The 22,909-nt window shown below is 44.1% G+C and overlaps 1 protein-coding gene across 9 annotated transcripts in view; it reads right to left on the bottom strand.

Moving 5' to 3' along the window:
- Positions 1-22,909, bottom strand: part of MAGI2 (membrane associated guanylate kinase, WW and PDZ domain containing 2) — a 1,367,587-nt gene that overhangs the window by 469,263 nt on the left and 875,415 nt on the right. For all 9 annotated transcript variants that reach the window (XM_075345212.1, XM_075345209.1, XM_075345205.1 and 6 more), the window contains one exon: positions 1,656-1,871. In XM_075345212.1, coding sequence (XP_075201327.1) covers positions 1,656-1,871 — 216 coding nt within the window. The remainder of the gene's footprint in view (positions 1-1,655; positions 1,872-22,909) is intronic.

Genomic DNA, 22,909 nt, shown 5'->3' on the forward strand with positions numbered 1-22,909 from the left:
CGGTAGGTCTGGTCATTCACATACCCCGCCCATGGATATGTTGGAGGTCACTCATGACTTCTAAAATGGAGTCTGATGTTTGGCACAAGAGAGAGAGTTTGGTTTGCAAGTTTCAGAGCAGGGAGCTCTGGGTGTGTCAGCCTGTGTGGAGGCTAAACACAGGTCTATGGAAATCAGTCTGGAAGGAGCCTGCAGCCAGGGTGGTCAGTGAGGTGATCACAGGGCCAAACCTCTCCTGGAGGAGAATACACTGGCAGGGGCTAATGTGAGTAGGCTGCCATACCTTTCTATGAAAGCTAATGGACTAAAAGCCCACGGTAGGTGGCAGTACCTATTTTCCTTTTAAGCCAGGAGAGGCCTGTTATGTTTAATATTTGCCGTTTATGTAAGTGTTTTAATAAACGGCTGGAATTTTTATAAAGATACTGTGTCTTCTGGTGACCCTGCCTATGCCTACTTGAGCCAATCCTTACAACATATTAAGATGTAGTACACCTTAATAGGAAATTGTCAAAGGCATGTGATCGGTCAATATAAAGTTAGCTACAAGTGCATCTCAATAAATTAGAATTTAATCAAAAAGTTAAGTTATTTTAGTAATTCAATGCAAAAAGGAAAACGCATATATTATATAGAGTCATTACAGAGTGATCTATTTCACGTGTTTATTTCTGTTAATGTTAATGATTATGACTTACAGCCAATGAAAACCCAAAAGTCATTATCTCAGAAAATTAGAATATTATATAAGATCAACTGAAAAAAAATGATTCTAAACTCAGAAATGTTGGCGCCTACTGAAAAGAATGTACAGTAAATGCACTTAAAACTTGGTCGGGGCTCCTTTTGCATGAATTACTTCATCAATGCGGCGTGGCATGGAGGCGATCAGCCTCTAATTTATTGAGATGCACTTGTACAACTGTTATATATTTAAAGGGGTGGTTCACCCATATTTTTTATTGTCTAGTTCGATATTATGTTGAGAAACAATGTTTCTCTCAAATACCTTGTGTTGGCAATAGTGCCTGTGAGAGGTGCTATTGCAGACTGCTGTTCCCCATCCAGTGACATACCCGTCAAATGCTGCCACGTCACATCCATGTAGCCGGCTACATTCTTCCAGACTCTGAGCTGTGAGCGGTGTTTCATTGCTGTCACAGCCCATCTGCTCCCTCCTCCCTCCTTCCTCCTAGCACGGCGCATCTTCTGCTCCCTGCTCCTCCTCCCACCTAGCACGGCTCGTCTCGTGCTCCCACTCCCTCCTCCCTCCTCGCAGAACGCTGCAAGCAAGAGATGCGCTGTGCTGGGAGGGAGGAGGGAGGAGGAGCAGGGAGCAGATGGGCTCAGAATGTAGCCGGCTGCACGGATGTGACATGGCAGCATTTGACGGGTACGTCACTGGACAGAGAACAGCGGTCTGCAATAGCGCCTCTCACAGGCACTATTGACAACACAAGGTATTTGAGAGAAACATTGTTTCTCAACATAATATCGAACTAGACAATAAAAAATATGGGTGAACCACCTCTTTAATAGTCAGCAAAAACATAACTGATTTCATTTGGATGGCATAAAACAAATTCATATCTATGATGCCCGCTCAACACATAATTAAAGGAAATATCCAAACTGATATATAGAGTTGCACTGACCTGGTGTAACTGCTACTCCATTTCCATTGATGACAGGTCTCTCCTCTTCCTCTTCTTCTGGAGGTTCAATGCCGGTCTTCTCCATGTTGCTTACAGATTTATTGCGCTTGCGTTTCCCCTCAACTCTTGGAATGCCACCAGGAAAAATATGGTCTGTTGCATTTAATAAGAGTGGAGCAGGTTCAGCTGGAGGCTTTGGAGTGCCGTAGTAATTTTCTGTGAATAAGTGTAACATTTTCAGTTTACTATAGTTTATTAAATCACCCAAAATGTAAAATAATAACTTTTACTGCCCATGTTGGAAAGCAGCTATGTAACACAACCTGTAAACAAGGGATCTAAACAGAAAAATACAGATTACATGGAAAGTCTCGCCTGCAATCTAGCATCTGGTCGTGTTACTGTTCAGTGATTAACCATTGAGATAAAAATTGGTCAGCTGCTTCAGTTTTTGTTGTCTTTTCCACATGTATTGTTCATCCCTTGAAATTTCTGTGGTTATTTATGGCTTGCTTGCATCTTTCTGGGATATTCAATTAACATCCATTTGTAGCCTACAACAAATACCACCTAAAACCAATTATTTACCATACAGACAGCTTAAAAAGCAGAGTATCTAAAAATGTATGAGAACTACAATGTAGAAAAATAACCGACATTCAACTCATGCAAGTAAAGTCAATGGCATCTCTCAAATTTCTACGTATATTGAAATGTAATCATAATGGCTAAGAATTTCATAAATAATATGAGGCTAAAAGGTTGTAAAACTTATTTTCTTCAACCGAGGCAAAAATCAAGTTCACTATCCCTGCATTATATACAAGCATGGGTGGAAAAAAATTGCTGGTACCATTCTGGTAAAGTAGGAAAAAACAACAACGGTCTCTGAAATAAGTTGAATCTAACAAAAAGAATTTTCAATTTAAACTTACTGAGTAATAAGTAATAAAAGTCAGACATTGCTTTTCAATTTTGGTTCAACAGAGGAGAAAAAAAACTAATAAGAATGACCTGGACAGAAATGACGAAGCCCTTAACTTAATATTTTGTTGCACAACCCATGAGGCATTCACAGGAAACAAACAATTTCTGTATTTCTCATTGACACTTCTCCACTTGCTCAAGTATTTTGGGCAACTCCTTATGAATAAACTGCTCCAATTGGCTTGGGTGTGAAAAATGCCTTCTCCATGTTTCAGCTTCTTTCAAAGATGTTCCACAGAATTTAGCTCAGGGCTCATAGAAGGCCACTTCAGAATAGCCCAATACTTTGCGCTCAGTTATTCTAAGGCTATGTGCGCACGTGTGCGCTCTGCACCGCACCTAAAAGGTGCGCTTCAGAGCGCAGCTGAAAAGCTCCGTTCTGAAGCGCATGGTGCCGGCAGAGAACGTGCGCTCTGCATGCTGCCTCTCCCTATAGACAGCATGCAAACCGCACGGAAGAAGTGACATGTCACTTCTTAGAACGCAGCGATTCGGGCAGCAGCCGAATCGCTGCGTTCCAATATGCCACGTGCGCACGGCTCCTGCACAATCTTCATAGACTGTGCAGGGGACGCAGGACGCATGCAGATACGCTGCAGTGCAGAACGCAGCGTAACTGGATGCAATACGCACACGTGCGCACATCCCCTTAGATGTTTTAGCCGTGTGTATTTGGTCATTATACAGTTGAATAACCCATAAACTGTACCTCAGACAGTCTTCTTATAATGACCAACACATTTCGCTCCAGAATGCCTGAATAGTCTACAGATTTAACGTTACCATGCACAGATTTAAGACAACAGATTTGTGCCAGACGTTGCAAAGGAGCCCCAAAACATAACTTGGCCTTCTCCATGTCTCATAGTAGATACAATGTTCTTTTTTCTTTGCCTCATTTTTCTGTGTATGAACATAGAGCTGATATGACTTGCCAAAAAGCTTCAATCTTGTCTCATTCTACTCGAAGGCTTTTCAACATGTATTTTAGAAAAGTTGAAAATTCCAGCCTCGCTTTTTCATGATTTGCTTTCAACAGTGGCTTCCTCCTTGATCATTTTCTAAGAAGTTCATGTTGGCCAAGACCGCAACATATGGTGCAATTTAACATTGATGTGGTATGATTTTGTAGTTCACCTCTAATCTCTTTGGAAGTTGTACTGGGCTCTTTGGTCACCATTTCTATTATCCAACTCTTCGATTTGTATTCAATATTCCTCTTGTGGCAATATAAAGAAAGTTGGGCTTCAGTCCCATAGATCTTAAACTTCTTGATGTTCCGGTTACCGCAGTTGAACATATTATTCAGCTGTTTGGAGATTACTTACAACCTTTACCTTTAACATGCTTATTTATAATTTTCTTTCTAATATCCTGAGTGCTATCCTTAGCTTTCATTGGACCATGTTCAATGTAAACACAATGATACCAAACAGCACAAGAACTACTTTTTACACTACAAATAAGTAGACTGACTAAATACAAGTTTGTAGACACCTGGAATCATGAGTACTAGAGACACCTTAGTTTAACATGTGCCTATGGTCAAATTATGTTCAATCTTTTCTAGGAATACCATTATTTAAGTCCAGGTCCATTTTCATTTTTTATTTATCTGTTTAACCCCAATTCAAAAGCAAAATTTACTTTTCATTAATTGATATTCAGTAAATTCAAATTGAAAATTACTTAAATGTAGGTTTAAAGATATTTCAGTGACCATTGTGTGTTTTTCTTACTTTGCCAAAAAAGTACCAATATTTTTTTCACTGTGTGTACCTTGTGAAAGTGAAGACCTTTGTTGGCTCCCCCCTTAGCACTGAGCATATGCCACTATGACAATGCTTTTAAATAAAAACAAATTAAATGAAGCAAAGTAATCTATTTTCATGCCATAAAGTTGACTTACAGAGGCAAAGCAAAAAAAGGAAACTTTCGTTATGTACATGTCTAGCTTTATATAATATTTTCATACAGATATAGCCTTCCTTAGGCTACTTTCACACTTGCGTTGAACGGTATCCGTTGCATTGCGTTGTGTAACGGATGCAACGGATGTGTTGCATATAGTGACACAACGGATGCAACGGATGCTGCAAAACAACGCAATTCGTTTTGATTTTTTTTTTTTTTTTTCCCGGTTTTACCAGCGGCAGACTATAGTGAACGATCAGCTGATCGTTCCCTGCAGCCGGCCGCTGGGTGATCAGCTGATTGCTCCCAGTAGCCGGCCGCCGGGTGATCAGCTGATCGCTCCCGCCCGCCGGGTGATCAGCTGATCGCTCCCGGCTGCCGGGTGATCAGCTGATCGCTCCCTGCAGCCGGCTGCCGGGTGATCAGCTGATCGCTCCCGGCCGCCGGGTGATCAGCTGATCGCTCCCGGCCGCCGGGTGATCAGCTGATCGCTCCCGGCCGCCGGGTGATCAGCTGATCGCTCCCTGCAGCCGGCCGCCGGGTGATCAGCTGATCGCTCCCTGCAGCCGGCCGCCGGGTGATCAGCTGATCGCTCCCTGCAGCCGGCCGCCGGGTGATCAGCTGATCGCTCCCTGCAGCCGGCCGCCGGGTGATCAGCTGATCGCTCCCTGCAGCCGGCCGCCGGGTGATCAGCTGATCGCTGTCACTTGCCGGCGCCCGGGCATGCCGGCGGGCGGGCGCTCAGCTGAGCGCTGTGACTTGCCGGCGGCCGGGCATGCTGGTGGCCGGTCATTCAGCTGAGCGCTGTCGCTTGCCGACGGCCGGGCGCTCAGCTGAACGTTCGGCCACCGCGAGCCAAAATAAAGTTTGATTTAAAAAAAAAAAAAAAAAAAAAAAAGAGCATGCGCAGTGAAATCCAGAGGATTCCGCTGCTCAAAATAACGTTACATGCTGCGTTCCTCCCGCTGGGCGGAAGCAACGGAGCGTCGCCCAGCGGAAGCAACGCAGCTCCTTTTGGTACAATCCGTCAACCATACAAGTCTATGGGAAACAGCGGAATCCGTTAACGGATTCCGCTGTTTCCCAAAAGGGCGGATTGTAACGGAAGGAAAATAACGCAAGTGTGAAAGTACCCTTACAATTCCAATCAGCTTAACATATCCTGATGTGTGATATGAGACTACAATGAGAAATTAGTGGATCAGAAAAAATTCTTATGTTCTTGTTTCTACGTTTTTGCCCAGAAGTTATTATCCACTAATATAATATCTCTAGGGTCTTTCCAAACCCCACCAGCTATTTGTTATGTCAACATTCAAATTTTATTTGTGTAAAAATTAGGCTTTCAGGTGCACTGCTTGTATCAAAAAACCTGCAGTCCTCACCTCTTTCCTTCTCCCTACCATTGCTGCTGTCTTCACTACTGTATTAAGGCTATGTGCACACGTTGCGTTTTTTCATGTGTTTATGCACAGTTTTAAACTGCAGCATAAACACATGCGTTCTGCGTCCCCAGCAAAGTCTATGACAATTAAGCAAATTCCATGCACAAGTTGCGTTTTAAAACGCAGCGTTTTCAATGCCAAATTTTTGACAAAATCGATGCGTTCTAAAAAGCAACATGTCACTTCTTTTGTGCGTTTTGGATGCTTTTCCCACTCTGTCTATGGCAGAGCAAGCATCCAGAACGCATCAATTCAGCATCTATTCCGCATTCAAAATACATCCAAAACGTAGTGTTTTGGCTGGGTTTTGAAATGCACATGCAGTGACAAAACGCTGCAGAATATTTGTCACGGCAGAACGCAACATGCACACATAGCCTAACAGTGGTGAGCAGAAGTAACATTGTGCACCAGTCTCCACTGTCAATCAGGGGACAAACAGCAACGGAGTGGAGAGGAGAAGAAGAGCCAGGACATATGCACTGATATGCAACTTTTGCAATTGCAAACATGATTTGCATATGAAGAAAACACAAATTTTGGCACAATGAAGCACTGGATATCCAAGGAATAGGTATCTTTGGAAATATATTTTCCTAACCCATCATGCAGGTATTCAGGTTTCCTATGGAAAGTCTTCCTGACAGGTATTCTCTAGTGATGAGCGAGTATGCTTGTTACTACTCGGTACTCGCACGAGTATCACTGTACTCGGGCTACTCGGCGGGTACCGAGTAATTTCGCGATACTCGTGCTTTACTCGTGGTCTTCATTTCTGCATGTTGGCGCTCTTTTGAGAGCCAGCCCTCATGCAGGGATTGGCTGGCAGACCACTGCAATGCCACAGCCCTGTTAGTTGTGGAATTGCAGTGATTGGCCGGCCTGCACAGCGTGACCGAGCCTTTATACCGGCCGGCGCGCTGTGCTCTGTACACAGCCATCTCATATTCCCTGCTTTCCACGCCCACAGGCGCCTATGATTGGTTGCAGTGAGACACGCCCCCACGCTGAGTGACAGGTGTCACACTGCACCCAATCACAGCAGCCGGTGGGCGTGTCTATACTGTGCAGTAAAATAAATAAATAAATAATTAAAAAAACCGGCGTGCGGTCACCCCAATTTTAATACCAGCCAGATAAAGCCATACGGCTGAAGGCTGGTATTCTCAGGATGGGGAGCGCCACGTTATGGGGAGCCCCCCACCCTAACAATAACAGTCAGCAGCCGCCCAGAATTGCCGCATACATTATATGCGACAGTTCTGGGACTGTACCCGGCTCTTCCCGATTTACCCTGGTGCGTTGGCAAATCGGGGTAATAAGGAGTTATTGGCAGCCCATAGCTGCCAATAAGTCCTAGATTAATCATGTCAGGCGTCTATGAGACACCCTCCATGATTAATCTGTAAATTACAGTAAATAAACACACACACACCCGAAAAATCCTTTATTAGAAATAAAAAACAATAACAAAGTCCCTCATCACCAATTTATTACCCACAACAAAACCCTCCATGTCCGGTGTAATCCACGGTCCTCCAGCGTCGCGTCCAGCTCTGCTGCATGGAAGTGACAGGAGCTGCAGAATACACCGCTGCTCCGGTCACCTCCACGCAGCTAATGAGGTGAGTATAGCGATCAGCTGAGCTGTCACTGAGGTTACCTGGATCCAGCGGTGGCCGCGGGTAACCTCAGTGACAGCAGCTGATCACGCTACTCACTGCCGCTCCGGTCAGCTTCACACAGCAACTGAGGTGAGAAGCGCGATCAGCTGCTGTCAGTCAGGTAACTCCCGGCCACCGCTGGATCCAGCGGTGGCCGCGATTAACCTCAGTGACAGCAGCTGATCGCGCTTCTCACCTCAGTTGGTGCATGGAGCTGACCGGAGCGGCAGTGAGTAGCGCGATCAGCTGCTGTCACTGAGGTTACCCGCGGCCACCGCTGCATCCAGGTAACCTCAGTGACAGCTCAGCTGATCGCTATACTCACCTCATTAGCTGCGTGGAGGTGACCGGAGCGGCGGTGTATTCTGCAGCTCCTGTCACTTCCATGCAGCAGAGCTGGACGCGACGCTGGAGGACCGTGGATTACACCGGACATGGAGGGTTTGTCGGGGTTAATAAATTGGTAATGAGGGACTTTGTTATTGTTTTTTATTTCTAATAAAGGATTTTTCGTGTGTGTGTGTTTTTTAACTGTAATTTACAGATTAATCATGGAGGGTGTCTCATAGACGCCTGACATGATTAATCTAGGACTTATTGGCAGCTATGGGCTGCCAATAACTCCTTATTACCCCGATTTGCCAACGCACCAGGGTAAATCGGGAAGAGCCGGGTACAGCCCCAGAACTGTCGCATATAATGTATGCGGCAATTCTGGGCGGCTGTTGGCTGATATTGTTAGGGTGGGGGGCTCCCCATAACGTGGCGCTCCCCATCCTGAGAATACCAGCCTTCAGCCGTATGGCTTTATCTGGCTGGTATTAAAATTGGGGGGGACCGCACGCCGTTTTTTTTAATTATTTAATTATTTATTTCACTGCACAGTATACACACACACACCGGCTGCTGTGATTGGGTGCAGTGTGACACCTGTCACTCAGAGTGGGGGCGTGTCTCACTGCAACCAATCATAAGCGCCGAAAAGCAGGAAAGCAGAGAATACGAGATTGATTAATGAGCGGCCGGCTTTTTCAAAAGAAGAAAAGCCGCAGGAGCAGTGTGAATGCCGTGCAGTGCCGCAGCAGTGATCGGCGAACGGTGAGTAAGAGAGAGGGGGGAGAATGACCGACAGACTGTGAGAGGGGGACAGACAAGACAGAGAGAGACCGACAGAGCGAGACCGACCGACGGGAGATAGAATGAAAAAAAAAATGACCGACATCGCTTGTAAAAAGCACAAAACGTGCGTTTTGGACATCGGAGTGCCACACAATGTTTATGTAAAATCTTTCATGTATTAATCTCAAAAAGTAACATACACCAGCTCTATCTCACTATTGGGTATGTGCCCTTAACATTTCCGCCATGAAAAATCATTTTGGAATCATTTTGCAAGGTTTTCTGGTGAGTCCGTAAAAATGGCGTAAAACGCGGACAAAATTGTTCACAGCTGTGACTTTTGAGTGATAAATGCTTCAAGGGGTCTTCCCCATGCTGTTGCCATGTCATTTGAGCACTCTTCTGAGACTTTTGTGACATTTTTAGGGTTTCTACATGCTGCCGGGGGGTCATTTCACAAAAATACTCGGGTCTCCCATAGGATAACATTGGGCTCGTTGCTCGGGCCGAGTACACGAGTATCTTGGGATGCTCGGCCCGAGCCTCGAGCACCCGAGCTTTTTAGTACTCGCTCATCACTAGTATTCTATAAAGAGTACATAAGTAAATAGTTGGAATAACATTGTTGTAACACTACATGGCTTATGTACACCTTTTATGATTTACAGGCCATACCCCAACATTGGTTGATGGAACTAGCTAGAAGAAAAATCTAGTCTTTGGTTTTGTGCTTTTATTCTTAATATTTAAAATTATGCTATAATTAAAACACATTTAAAATATAGAGTGCAACTAGTTTGTTCACTTATTTGATATGCAATGCTTTGAAAATAGTATTGTAGGTCTGTTTTACAAAGTACAAATGTTGCTTCCGGTGAACCTTCAGCAACATGTCTGTTTGCCTTTGGCTCTCTCCAACTCCTCCCTCAAATCTCCAAAGACTTTTATGAGGAAAATCGTGCATCTTATCCCTTAAGGTGGCTTTACACAACATCGCAAATGACATCGCTGTAACGTCACCGGTTTTGTGACGTAATAGAGACCTCCCCAGCGACATTGCAGTGTGTGAAACACATCAGCGACCTGGCCCCTGCTGTGAAGTTGCTGATCGCTACAAATCGTTCAGGACCATTCTTTGGTCCTTTGTTTCCCGCTGTGCAGCAAAGTCTCAGTGTGTAAAGGGGACTTAAAACACTGGAAATGAGTGATGTGTCACAATATCTGTCAATCACTATTCTCTGTCAGTCGGTCTCTCCCTCTCGGTCTCTATTCTCTCTCTGTCGGTCCGTCACTATCTCTGTCCCTCTCTCACAGTCTGTCGGTCATTTTCCCCTCCTCTCTCATACTCACCGATCCCCGATCCCCGGCGTGGCACTGCACGGCATTCACACTGCTGCGGCAGCTTTTACTATTTTGAAAAAGCCGGCCGCTCATTAAACAATTTCGTATTCCCTACTTTCCCCGCCCTCAGGCGCCTATGATTGGTTGCAGTGAGACACGCCCCAACGCTGAGTGACAGGTGTCTCACTGCACCCAATCACAGCAGCCGGTGGGCGGGTCTATACTGTGCAGTGAAATAAATAATTAAATAATTTAAAAAACCGGCGTGCGGTCCCCCCCAATTTTAATACCAGCCAGATAAAGCCATACGGCTGAAGGCTGGTATTCTCAGGATGGGGAGCTCCACGTTATGGGGAGCCCCCCAGCCTAACAATATCAGTCAGCAGCCGCCCAGAATTGCCGCATACATTATATGCGACAGTTCTGGGACTGTACCCGGCTCTTCCCGATTTACCCTGGTGCGTTGGCAAATCGGGGTAATAAGGAGTTATTGGCAGTCCATAGCTGACAATAAGTCCTAGATTAATCATGTCAGGCGTCTCCCCGAGAAACCTTCCATGATTAATCTGTAAATTACAGTAAATAAACACACACATCTGAAAAATCATTTATTAGAAATAAAAAACACAAACACATTCCCTCATCACCAATTTAATCAGCCCCAAAAAGCCCTCCATGTCCAGCGTAATCCACGGACCTCCAGCGTCGCTTCCAGCTGTGCTGCATGGAGGTAACAGGAGCAGCAGAAGACACCGCCGCTCCTGTCACCTCCAAACAGCTAATGAAGACAGCCACGCGATCGGCTGAGCTGTCACTGAGGTTACCCGCTGTCACTGGATCCAGCGGTGGATCCAGCGGTGGGTGCAGCGGTGTCCGCGGGTAACCTTAGTGACAGCTCAGCTGATTGCGCTACTCACCGCCGCTCCGGTCAGCTCCACGCAGCAACTGAGGTGAGTAGCGCGATCAGCTGAGCTGTCACTGAGGTTACCCGTGGCCACCGCTGGATCCAGTGACAGCGGGTAACCTCAGTGTCAGCTCAGCTGATCGCGCTATTGCCTTCATTAGCTGCGTGGAGGTGACAGGAGCAGCGGTGTCTTCTGCTGCTCCTGTCACCTCCATGCAGCACAGCTGGAAGCGACGCTGGAGGTCCGTGGATTACGCCGGACAAGGAGGGCTTTTTGGGGCTGATTAAATTGGTGATGAGGGAATGTGTTTGTGTTTTTTATTTCTAATAAATGATTTTTTCAGTTGTGTGTGTTTATTTACTGTAATTTACAAATTAATCATGGAAGGTTTCTCGGGGAGACGCCTGCCATGATTAATCTAGGACTTATTGGCAGCTATGGGCTGCCAATAACTCCTTATTACCCCGATTTGCCAACGCACCAGGGCAAATCGGGAAGAGCCGGGTACAGTCCCAGAACTGTATGCAGCAATTCTGGGCGTCTGCTGACTGATATTGTTAGGCTGGGGGGCTCCCCATAACGTGGAGCTCCCCATCCTGAGAATACCAGCCTTCAGCCGTATGGCTTTATCTGGCTAGTATTAAAATTGGCGGGGACTGCACACCGTTTTTTTAAATTATTTAATTATTTATTTCACTGCACAGTATAGACACGCCCACCGGCTGCTGTGATTGGGTGCAGTGAGACACCTGTCACTCAGCGTGGGGGCGTGTCTCACTGCAACCAATCATAGGCGCCTGTGGGCAGGGAAAGTAGGGAATACGAAATTGTTTAATGAGCGGCCGGCTTTTTCAAAATAGTAAAAGGCGCCGCAGCAGTGTGAATGCCGTGCAGTGCTGCGCCGGAGATCGGGGATCGGTGAGTATGAGAGAGGAGGGGGAAATGACCGACAGACTGTGAGAGAGGGACAGAGATAGTGACGGACCGACAGAGAGAGAATAGAGACCGAGAGGGAGAGACCGACTGACAGAGAATAGTGATTGACAGATATTGTGACACATCACTCGTTTCCAGTGTTTGACTAGCTAGGTCGTTCTGCAGGTCCGGATCGCTGTTGCGTCGTTGGCCAGGTTTGCCTGTTTGACAGCTCACCAGAGACTCACCAGAGACTTTGTAGCGATCCCGGCCAGGTTGGGATCGCTGGTGGGATCGCTGAAAGTCTCAGTATGTAAAGGGGCCTTTAGAGCAGAGTTCCCAAACTCCAGTCCTCAAGGCCACCAACAGTGCATGCTTTCAGGATTTACTTATCATTGCACAAGTGTTAAGGCCCCGTCACACTAAGCAACATCGCTAGCAACATCGCTGGTAACGAACAACTTTTGTGACGTTGCTAGCGATGTTGCTGTGTGTGACATCCAGCAACAACCTGGCCCCTGCTGTGAGGTCGTTGGTTGTTGCTGAATGTCCTGGGCCATTTTTTAGTTGTTGCTGTCCTGCTGTGAAGCACAGATCGCTGTGTGTGACAGCGAGACAGCAACAACTAATGTGCAGTGAGCAGGGAGCCAGCTTCTGCTGAGGCTGGTAACCAATGTAAACATCGGGTAACCAAGAAGCCCTGTCCTTGGTTACCCGATATTTACCTTTGATACCAGCCTCCTCCGCTCTCACTGTCAGTGCCGGCTCCTGCTCTGTGCACATTTAGCTGCAGCACACATCAGGTAATTAACCCGATGTGTGCTGTAACTAGGAGAGCAAGGAGCCAGCGCTAAGCATTGTGCGCTGCTCCCTGCTCTGTGCACATTTAGCTGCAGCACACATCGGGTTAATTAACCCGATGTGTGCTGTAACTAGGAGACTGAGGGCTGGTCACTGGTTGCTGGTGAGCTCACCAGCAACTCGTGTAGCCACGCTCCAGCGATCCCTGCCAGGTCAGGTTGCTGGTGGGATCGCTGGAGCGTCGCAGTGTGACAGCTCACCAGCAACCTCCTAGCAACTTACCAGCGATCCCTATCGTTGTTGGGATCGCTGGTAAGTTGCTTAGTGTGACTGGACCTTTAGAATCCTCATCTATGCAGGTGATTAAATTATCACCTGTGCAATACTAAGGGAATCCTGAAAGAAAGCACTGTTGGCAGGCCTTCAGGACTGGAGTTAAAGAACTCTGCCTCGGTTCCACTTGCCATTAACATGGACATGTGCAAAGCAATAAAACATCGGATTGCACTCGCACTAGTGTTAATCAATCAGGCAGTGTCCACCTTCGATTGATTTCTCATGCCATATTGGCATGAGAAAAGAATCACAGCATGCTGCATTTGAAGATACGTCTCAGCTCAAACACACTCTTACAAGTCTACGGGTGCATGTGAAACATCGCACTGCATTGATGTCATCTGAATACAGTGCGATATATGCAGAGACAGGCTGCAGAGGAGATGGGGAAAAGTGCTCCCTCCCTCTTTTCCGCAGCCGTAATCTGATTGCAAGATCGGATCACAGTCGCATGACTCTCGGCTGACGATCGCAGCAGAGGGTCATTAGCATATCGCCTACAATGCTCTTTCATCGAAAGCTACGCACAAGTGGAACCGAGCTCTTAGAGGGTTAATAGTCTGTCTCCACTGAACACGGATTTTACCAGTGAATAAAATGTGACTGATCAGTCCAGGAGAAGAAAAAGGAATGTTTCTGTAATGAGATATATGACAAAGATTCTTCTCTTCAGAAGAATGTGAAAATAAAAATAAATAAATAAATAAATAAAGGTTAAAACAAGAACTCCTCTCTTTAGCTACCCTAAATATTAATTAGGATTACCATTAGAGATTAGCAGATTGCTTTATGCAACCCTGGTCTACGTCAGTGTTCTCTGGCCATGGATGTGAGCGGCGCAAATTTCCAGGGCTTCCAGGTTTCCCGATGTGGCACTCGATTCGCTGGCCTTGCATGACATCATCTATGTGGCGAGCAGCGCACAGGTCACTTCTCGCCAGCCAGGCTAATCCTGAGACTAGCTTGGTATTTCTTTTTGTGTATTATTAATGAAAAGTTTTTTTTCTCACCAATCCCCTCAAACTTTTGCATTTTCTTTTATATAGCAAAAAAAAATAAAGCTTGGATGACAATGATAAAGAGGTGATCATAAAGATATTTACTTTATCATTTTTCCACAGTATCATGGGAAATACCTGTACAAACCTGTTATGTTAATTATATTTATATAAATTGTGAGACACTGGCGTTATCTTGCAGTTGTGTTTTGTTTTTTTGTCGCTCGCTGATAGCCGGTATCTTGGGAAATTTGCTGTGGAAAATTAGCTCTGAGCCATTTTTGTTTTTTTTCCCTACGAGAAGCTCGTGAAACTACATTTGTAGCGGGAGTGCTTTGAAATCTATCCACAGCTCAGACAGATGGCACATCTTGAGCAATTATACTTCACTCATGCTTTGCTAGCTGATCAATGTCTTTCAACTAAAGCTCTGGGAATCAAATTGGTAAGGTCAGAAACTGAGGGATAGCTTTTCACTCTCTCCATCAGTAACTCTTCACAGCCAACTCCGCCGACCAATGCTAAATGGTTTGAAAATCAGGTGCCATTGATTATACAGCTCAAATGTGAAATAGGCACACATTTTGGAGATTGACAGCACAATCACGGTTCCAGCAGACAGTTTAATGTGTTAAACACTAACTGATATGGTTGAAAATCTACCACCGCAAGATAGGATTTTCGTGCAATAATTTTCACTGCAGGCTTTGACAAGAAAAGAAAAATCTAACACTTCTAAACTTAGAAAAAAAAAATCTGTATAGCAACAGAATAAGTGGGATGTTTAGAATTAGCAAAAAAGTCAGGTTTTTTTTTTTACCCCAAAATAAGGCTGCTGATAAATGGGTAATAACATTATCAGATAAATGGCAGGGCATGAGCATTATTAGATATATTTTAAAAGACAAGAACAGTATAAGAATACAAATTGTATTCTCTAATCCAAGAGGAGTCTTACAAAGGCTGAAATATGTATATAAATCTTCATTAACTCCTTCACCCCCGGGCGATTTTTTGTTTTTCCATTTTTTTATTTTTTTTTTTCCTCCCCTTCTTCCAAGAACGGTAACTTTTTCATTTTTCCGTTAATCTTGCCATATAAGGGCTTGTTTTTTTGCAGGACAAGCTGTACTTTTAACTGAAACCATGAGTTTTACCATATAGTCTACTGGCAAATGGCAAAAAAATGTCAAGTGCGGATAAACTGCAATGATAAAAACTGATGTGTTGGTGTGATGTCTCAGGTCTGTACGAGTTTGTAGACACCAAACATGTATAGGTTTACTTTTATCTAAGGAGTTAAAAAAATTCACAAGTTTGTCCAATAAAAGTGGCACACTTTTAGCGCCATATTCCAAAACCCATAGCGTTCTCATTTTTCAGGATCTATGGCTCAGTGGCAGCTTATTTTTTGCGTCTTGAGCTGACGTTTTTAATGGTACCATTTTTGCGCAGATGCTACGTTTTGATCGCCTGTTATTGCATTTTGAGCAAAATTTGCGGCAACCATAAAAATGTAATTTTGGCGTTTGGAATTATTTTTTGCCGCTATGCCGTTTACCAATCAGATTAATTCATTTTATATTTTGATAGATCAGGTGTTTCTGATACCGGCGATACCAAATATGTGTATATTTTTTATTTTTTTAATGCTTTAATTTTCAATGGGCCGAATAAAGGGTGATTTGAATTTTTAGGGTATTTTTTTTTTGAACTTTTTTTAATTTTTTTTTTATTTTACTAGGTCCTTTAGGGGACTATAACAATCAGCAGTCTGATCACGCTTCCATTTCTCCAGATCAGAAGCTACACAGCTGAGATCTGGAGAAAAGCTGCTTTATTCTCACACACTGCCCTCTGCTAGCAGTGAGAGAAAGTGACTCCTGATAGCTACAGGAGTCATCACATGACCCTGTGCTACCATAGCAACCACTGGAAGTCATATGATCACGTCACGTGACCTCCAATGGGGGTGGGTAAGTTATGCTAATAGCGGCACGCTGATACACCTCACTGTCAGATTTTGGCAGCGAGATGTAAGGGGTTAATAGGTGCGGGTGGAACGCGATTCCACTCGCGCCTAGCAGGCACACTTCTCAGCTGTTGAAATCAGCTGAGATGTGTGCGGATCGCCGCGGCCTGCTACGGCAGCCCGTGGGTATTAGGCTAGGGCCGCACTTTGCTTTTTACCTGCTTTTTCAACTGCAGCGTTTAATGCCAAAATTGATGTGTTCTGCTTTTGAAGCTTAGTCTATGTCAATTGTTTTTGCCATTTGCGTTTAGAACTGCATAGCAGAGTTTGTGCCCAAATTTCTGCCACAAAAAGGCTGCAGTTTGAACTGCATAGTGGGGTTTAGAAACCTAAATTGCCATAGACTTTGCTTGAAAAGCAGAACACATCCATTTTGGCATTAAACGCTGCAGTTGAAAAAGCAGGTAAAAAGCAGGTAAAAAGCAAAGTGGGGCCCTAGCCTTAACCTCACACGATCCTTGACGTAACCAGTACATCATGTGCCGTGAAGATGTTAAACTAAAAAGCAACAATCAACACCTCCTTACATTTCAAAATGAATTTGCCCTGGAACAATTTATGTAATCTATTGACGAAGAATTACCAGACAAATTCTGTTTTTTTGGCCAAGCTCTGGTTTTTTTGGACTATTATTGCCCATTGGTGGCTGATGGGCGGTCTGGTCTACACATTCAAGAATTCTAAAAGCAGGATCCTGAATAAGTCAGTGGTGAGTCTTTCTGGAACTTTGCTCATGTAATTCAGTACCAAATGGCTTCATCTGATGTCTATTAGTGAGTGTTCCCTCAGCTATGCTTTTGGTCAGCTTGCAGTGTGTGCAAAATGCACTGCACATGGACAGCACAATGAGTAAGGTCAACAGTTTTTGATATCACAACATGCACAATTCTCATCCATTATGAAAGAGATTGTGCTTTTTAATGGCTGGCAGCTATTGGACGCTTCCACGACATAGATGAGCATACATACCGGCAACAACGACGCAGTCAAAATCTAAATATATCTAAAAAGTACAGACGTATTAGATGCAGATGATGATATCCTGTAGTAGCATTGCTAATAAGGTAAAATAGTGCTTCAAAGAGACACCACAGTGGGACCATTAAGTGCCTACAGACTTGTAATATGGTCGGTAAACACTGTAAATGAAAAAGAAACAAAAAAAAAAACAAAGAAAGCAAAAACAAAATCCCCAAAATGTTTTTTTTTTGGGGGGTCACTACTACTCCTTGGGTAAGCTAAAAAAAAGTACAACTAAAACACAAACAAACCCCCTTGGCTCGTCACAAAATTAAAACACGGCCTTTACCCAACTCAATCTATGGAAAAAAAGTTTTAGATTTAGATTGGTGACACAGACCCCCTCCGAAATTTTTTTCCACTTATAAAGGAGCAAAAAAATAAGAAAATTTTTTTTTATAAGCCTGGTGTCAATGTAATCCTACTGACCTAGAGAATCACGATTCAGAGTAACGTTTATCACAGAATTTACACCACAGAAACAAGAATTGCAAATTTTTTAAAGTAATTTGAATAGTAAACTCAATAAAGCTATTCAAAACTACACTTGTCGAGCATTTAACAAGCTACTATAGCTACGTGGATAAAAAATAAAAAAAAGTTATCGCTCTTGGAAGAATGGGAAGAGAAAAAAAGCAAAAATGAAAATTGGCTATGAAGGGAAGGCGTTAAAGCTCTTTATTATTTTTTTTAATGAAAATAATAACGTTTTGCATACATAGTCATGTATTCTTGACATTGCTGAATAAGTAAAGCATGTTTACTATGATCTGCTCAAGTGCTGCCAATAAAATTTGTCCAACCAAGGTAAGCAACAGTTTTCCTGTAGAAAAGAATTCATATCGGGACCTCTAATCTCCTTTCTTATAACAGCTAATAAGGGCGGTAACTTGGTCCTATGGCCAGTAGAGATATACACTACTCACAAGCTTCAGGGTGAAAGTTCAGGATGATCCTAAAATGCACTCTAAAGACTGCTTTACATGAGTCAATCTATCGTGCGATAGCACGAGCGATCGTACCCGCTTCAGTCGTTTTTGCGTCACGGGCAAATCGCTGCCCATGGCGCACAAACTCGTTTAACCCCCGTCACACGCACTTACCTTCCGGACGACCTCGCTGTGGGCGACGAGCGTCCACTTCCTGAAGTGGGAGGGACGTTCGGCGTCACAGCGACGTCACACGGCAGCCGGCCAATAGAAGCGGAGGGGCAGAGATGAGCGGGATGTACACATCCCGCCCACCTCCTTCCTTCCATTAAGCCAGCGGGTGCCGCGGGATGCAGGTACGCTGTGTTCATCATTCCAGTGGTGTCACACAGAGCAACGTGTGATGCCACGGAAACGATGAACAACCTGCACCCATGAAAATAAACGATATTATGAAAGTTAACGATGAGTACACGACACACGATTTGTGAGCGATACTGCGTCGCTCAGAGGTGTCACACGAGATGACGTCGTGCGCTATGCCGGATGTGCGTCACGAAAACCGTGACCCCGACGACATATCGCACAATATATCGTATCATGTAAAGTCCGCATAACCCTTTCAAGTGAAATTAATGTGACCTTCTCAAAGCTTTGCATGCACATGACCAGATATTCAATGTTTCACTACTTTCTGTACAACTTTCTGTTCTCCAATAGGAAGCTTAATGGAAAAATTTACAACATGTGTTTGATCCATGAATTGACCCAATAAATTTCAGGGTTCACATTTTGACATCATAAGACTAAGATGACACCTAACAATTGAGCAACAGTACCGCGCCATTGTGAGGTTTCCAGCAGGATGTTCTCATATGGAAATGGCCAGTGAAATTAGTGTCAGTGTCATCAGCAGGTTGGAAAAGAGATACAGAGATACTGGAAGAGTCACAGAAAGGCTAGAAGTCGATGTCCTTTGGTCACATCCCACTCTGATGACCGCTTCATTGTGAGCAATTCCCTTCAGAATTGGGTGATGAAGGTCACCTAACTCCAGGCACATTAAAGGGACGTGAAAGGCACCATTCAAAACCATTTACATCAGCAAGGCATGTGTCCTAAACTACCTGACCACAACACCAGGCACAGGAGTCATCTACGCTGGATGAGGGACCAGTTGGCTTCAGTGCTGTTCACTGATGAAAGCTTATTCATGCTGAGCAGAAATGATGGCCTCCAGCAATGTTGGAGACGTTAAGGAGAGCTTTGTGCATTAGCCACTGTTGTGACCAGACGAGCCTTTTGTGGTGTGTTAAAGTGTGGGCAAGTATGTCTAGTCACACTGGTAATGCCACATTCTATTTAAAATAATCTCTGGAGGCGGAGTTATTTTCCAGGCAACATTCTGCCATAGACTGGAAGAGGTAATTTACATCAAGTGATAAAACGATGACTTATTGACAACAAGGTATCTGATGAGACACATACATGTGTGACTATATGCAGCAGTCTATTACCTGTATGTCCATATTAATAGTTTAGATATGTCAAATATGGTGACAGATTCTCTTTAAGGGTTCATTTTCAAGTGATGACTGTAATATATACAAACATATTTGTATATTTGCCCTACCCAATTTTTTTATTTTTTTTAAACAATCATACGGATTTTAAACAATTTAAAATAAAGACCAATATAAATTGTTATTTATGCCATTATCTGTCTTTGTGACAAAGTAGACAAATCGAGAAGCATAGCTCAACAACCCCCCTGGCACAGGAGGACTAGCTTAAAATGTAAACCACTTGCCTTTGAGGCTTCACAATTTTTTTCAACATCATCGAGGTAGTCACCAGGTATTCGGTTGTCTGTTTGAATCGGATCTGTTCTATTATTAGGGGATGTGATGCTGTAAACAACGATTACATTCAGAATCCAGCAGGATTTTTTTTAACAAATCTTTAACCAAATAATATCTTTTTCCTCTAACATGTTACTTAATTATTCAGTCACTGATAGAATTTTTTTTACACCTTCTCCTTTTTTTCCCACACATCAATTTTCTTTAGAAGTTAATTATTCACTTATACTTTTCTCTCCCCTTAAGAACGTCTCAGTTAGTTTACACACACATACGTTGTGTATATATTTGACGCAGTAAAGGGAATGGTGGTGGATGGGAGATATATTTCACATAGCAAATGCCTTTTGCACTGGTGAGCAGCAGGGAAGGAGGTCAAACCCTGGCCTGGACCTTCTCTGTTATTCCACATTTTTCCAGATTTTTGAGGGAACGTCCAAGATGCACAGCTGCTGGATTAGCACAGCATAAATAGGCAGCCAGAACTTCTCAATATGGTGGGTAGTTGGGCTGGAAAGCTGAAGCAGGGTCTGTGGGAATGATATAACTGAATGGACTGGCACCTCCAGAACCTTTGCTATGCTGGTTGACAAGCTGGACTTTTGCTTTGCATTCCTGTCTGAAGTAAAGGCCGCTTTACACGCTACGACATCGCTAAAGCAATGTCGTTGGGGTCACAGAATTTGTGACGCACATCCGGCCGCGTTAGTGATGTCGTTGCGTGTGACGCCTATGAGCGATTTTGAATTGTCGCAAAAATGTTCAAAATCGCTAATCGGTGACATGCCCCCCATTCTCAATTATCGTTGGTGCTGCATGTACGATGTTGTTTGTCGTTCCTGCGGCAGCACACATCACTATATGTGACGCCGCAGGAACGAGGACCCTCATCTTAAATGTGGCCGCCGGCAATGAGGAAGGAAGGAGGTGGGCGGGATGTTACGTCCCGCTCATCTCCGCCCCTCCTTTTCTATTGGGCAGCGGTTCAGTGACGCTGCTGTGACGTCGTTGTGACGCTGAAGGAACCGCCCCCCTTAGAAAGGAGGCGGTTCGCTGGTCACAGCGACGTCGCAGAGCAGGTATGTGCGTGTGTCGGTGCCGTAGCGATAATGTTCGTTACGGCAGCAATCACCACATATCGGCCGTACGATGGGGGCGGGTTGTTATCGCGCTCGACATCGCCAGCAAATGCTAGCGATGTCGCAGCGTGTAAAGCGGCCTTAAGACTGTGCATTTATGTTTGTAGTTAGTGTGAATTAAACACTGACTTTTTGGACTGAAAACCTGTGTGCACCCCTTTTTTGCGTCCCTGCCATCGCCTACAAAAGCTGATTCTCCATAATGTTTTAATATATATAATATTTGATGTTTTTTTTCCATTCTATAGTAATTTTTTTTATCAGCTGGTAATGTCCTATAATTTGCCCATATGAGATATACGGCACTCCCTCCCCCCACCCCCTGGACAATTTCCAGATGTTTTCTGTTCACCACCCTTTCATACAGTTATATAGTTACAAGCAAGGACATGATTCACATTTGTTCCATCTTTCTTATATTTGACACCTCTTGAGTATACGCTTCTGCCTATAATTGTCCATCAAGACTGGGAAAGTAACTCATCCTTTCCTATCGGTAAATACAATGGGACTTAACCCCATATTCACTCGTGGAGAAAATATTTCTAGTGGAAATAATCTGCATTTCCACCTTGGCCATGGTCTGCAAATACAGATCCATATCTGCATCTCTGTATTGGCATTTAGAATAGCATTCAATATACTGGTGACCCTTGGTATGGACCAGAATAAAGGGACTTCCATGCACTTTAAGTATAAGATCACTAAGAGATTAGTGAAAGTCTAGAGAAATCTGTTATTTGGAGATAGTATGTAGCCATAGTTCACTTTGGCCTATAAGGCATTCTTGTTGTTCATAAATATACTTTTGATTATATCTTTAACCTTTAAACCAGTCTTTTATTATGTATAATATGTATGTTTTAGGGATATATTATCTCTGATGCTTGTTCCTTTGGGGGTATACATAGCACATGAGAGTGTTTTCCCCTCTTCCATCAATACACTTTCTCTAATTTATACATAAATTTTTCTTTTACGGTAGTGGCAGCCCTAATTGTCAAGAGTATGTCACTGCCTGAAGTGATCTCGGGGGGATCTGGGAGCAGAAGGTTGCAGCGTATTGTTGATTGCAGGTCCATTGTAGTGTCTGCTCATCATTTACTCTGAGTTGGAGTGGATTTAATTCTATCAGGTACTGAAGGGGTTAAGGTTAATTTCTATCCTGCAGTGATCTAACAGGTAGTTGTAACCTCAGCTGTAGCCACTCCCTTCTGCTATATTCGTTCCTCACTCCTCTCTATGCCAGCTAGAGCTCATACCTATGTTGTGCATGTTGAAAGAGTTCATTGCATGCATAGCTGCATGGTTTTGTCTCTATTGCAGCTGCAAAGGTTCCTACTAAAGAACTGAAGTCCATAAAGTAGAAAACCACGGCATACACCATCCAGGACCCGTAGATGCACACAAGGTGTGAAACGGCTGTTGTCCTTGGGGGGCCTGCACCCGGCTTTCTCTTCCCCGCTATTTTACCTGCACGCTATATGGAATAAAAGCACTTTCTGGATCTTGGATGGTGTATGCCGTGGTTTTCTACTTTATGGACTTCTGTTCTGGATATCTCCTCTTCTCGTCCACGTGCACTCATTACCATTTCTTCTAAAAGGAGGACTAAGGCTTTTCTAAGGTCTTCGGTGTAAGGTATTGCACGGTTCAGTGTGGAACCGTTTCTGTTTATTACTAGTGATGAGCGAGTACTAAAAAGCTCGGGTGCTCGAAGCTCGGGCCGAGCCTCCCAAGATACTCGTGTACTCGGCCCGAGCACCGAGCCCAATGTTATCCTATGGGAGACCCGAGTATTTTTGTGAAATGACCCCCCGGCAGCATGGAGAAACCCTAAAAATGTC

This window comes from Anomaloglossus baeobatrachus, chromosome 4 (genome assembly GCF_048569485.1).
Source record: "Anomaloglossus baeobatrachus isolate aAnoBae1 chromosome 4, aAnoBae1.hap1, whole genome shotgun sequence".
NCBI classification, from domain to species: Eukaryota; Metazoa; Chordata; class Amphibia; order Anura; family Aromobatidae; genus Anomaloglossus; species Anomaloglossus baeobatrachus.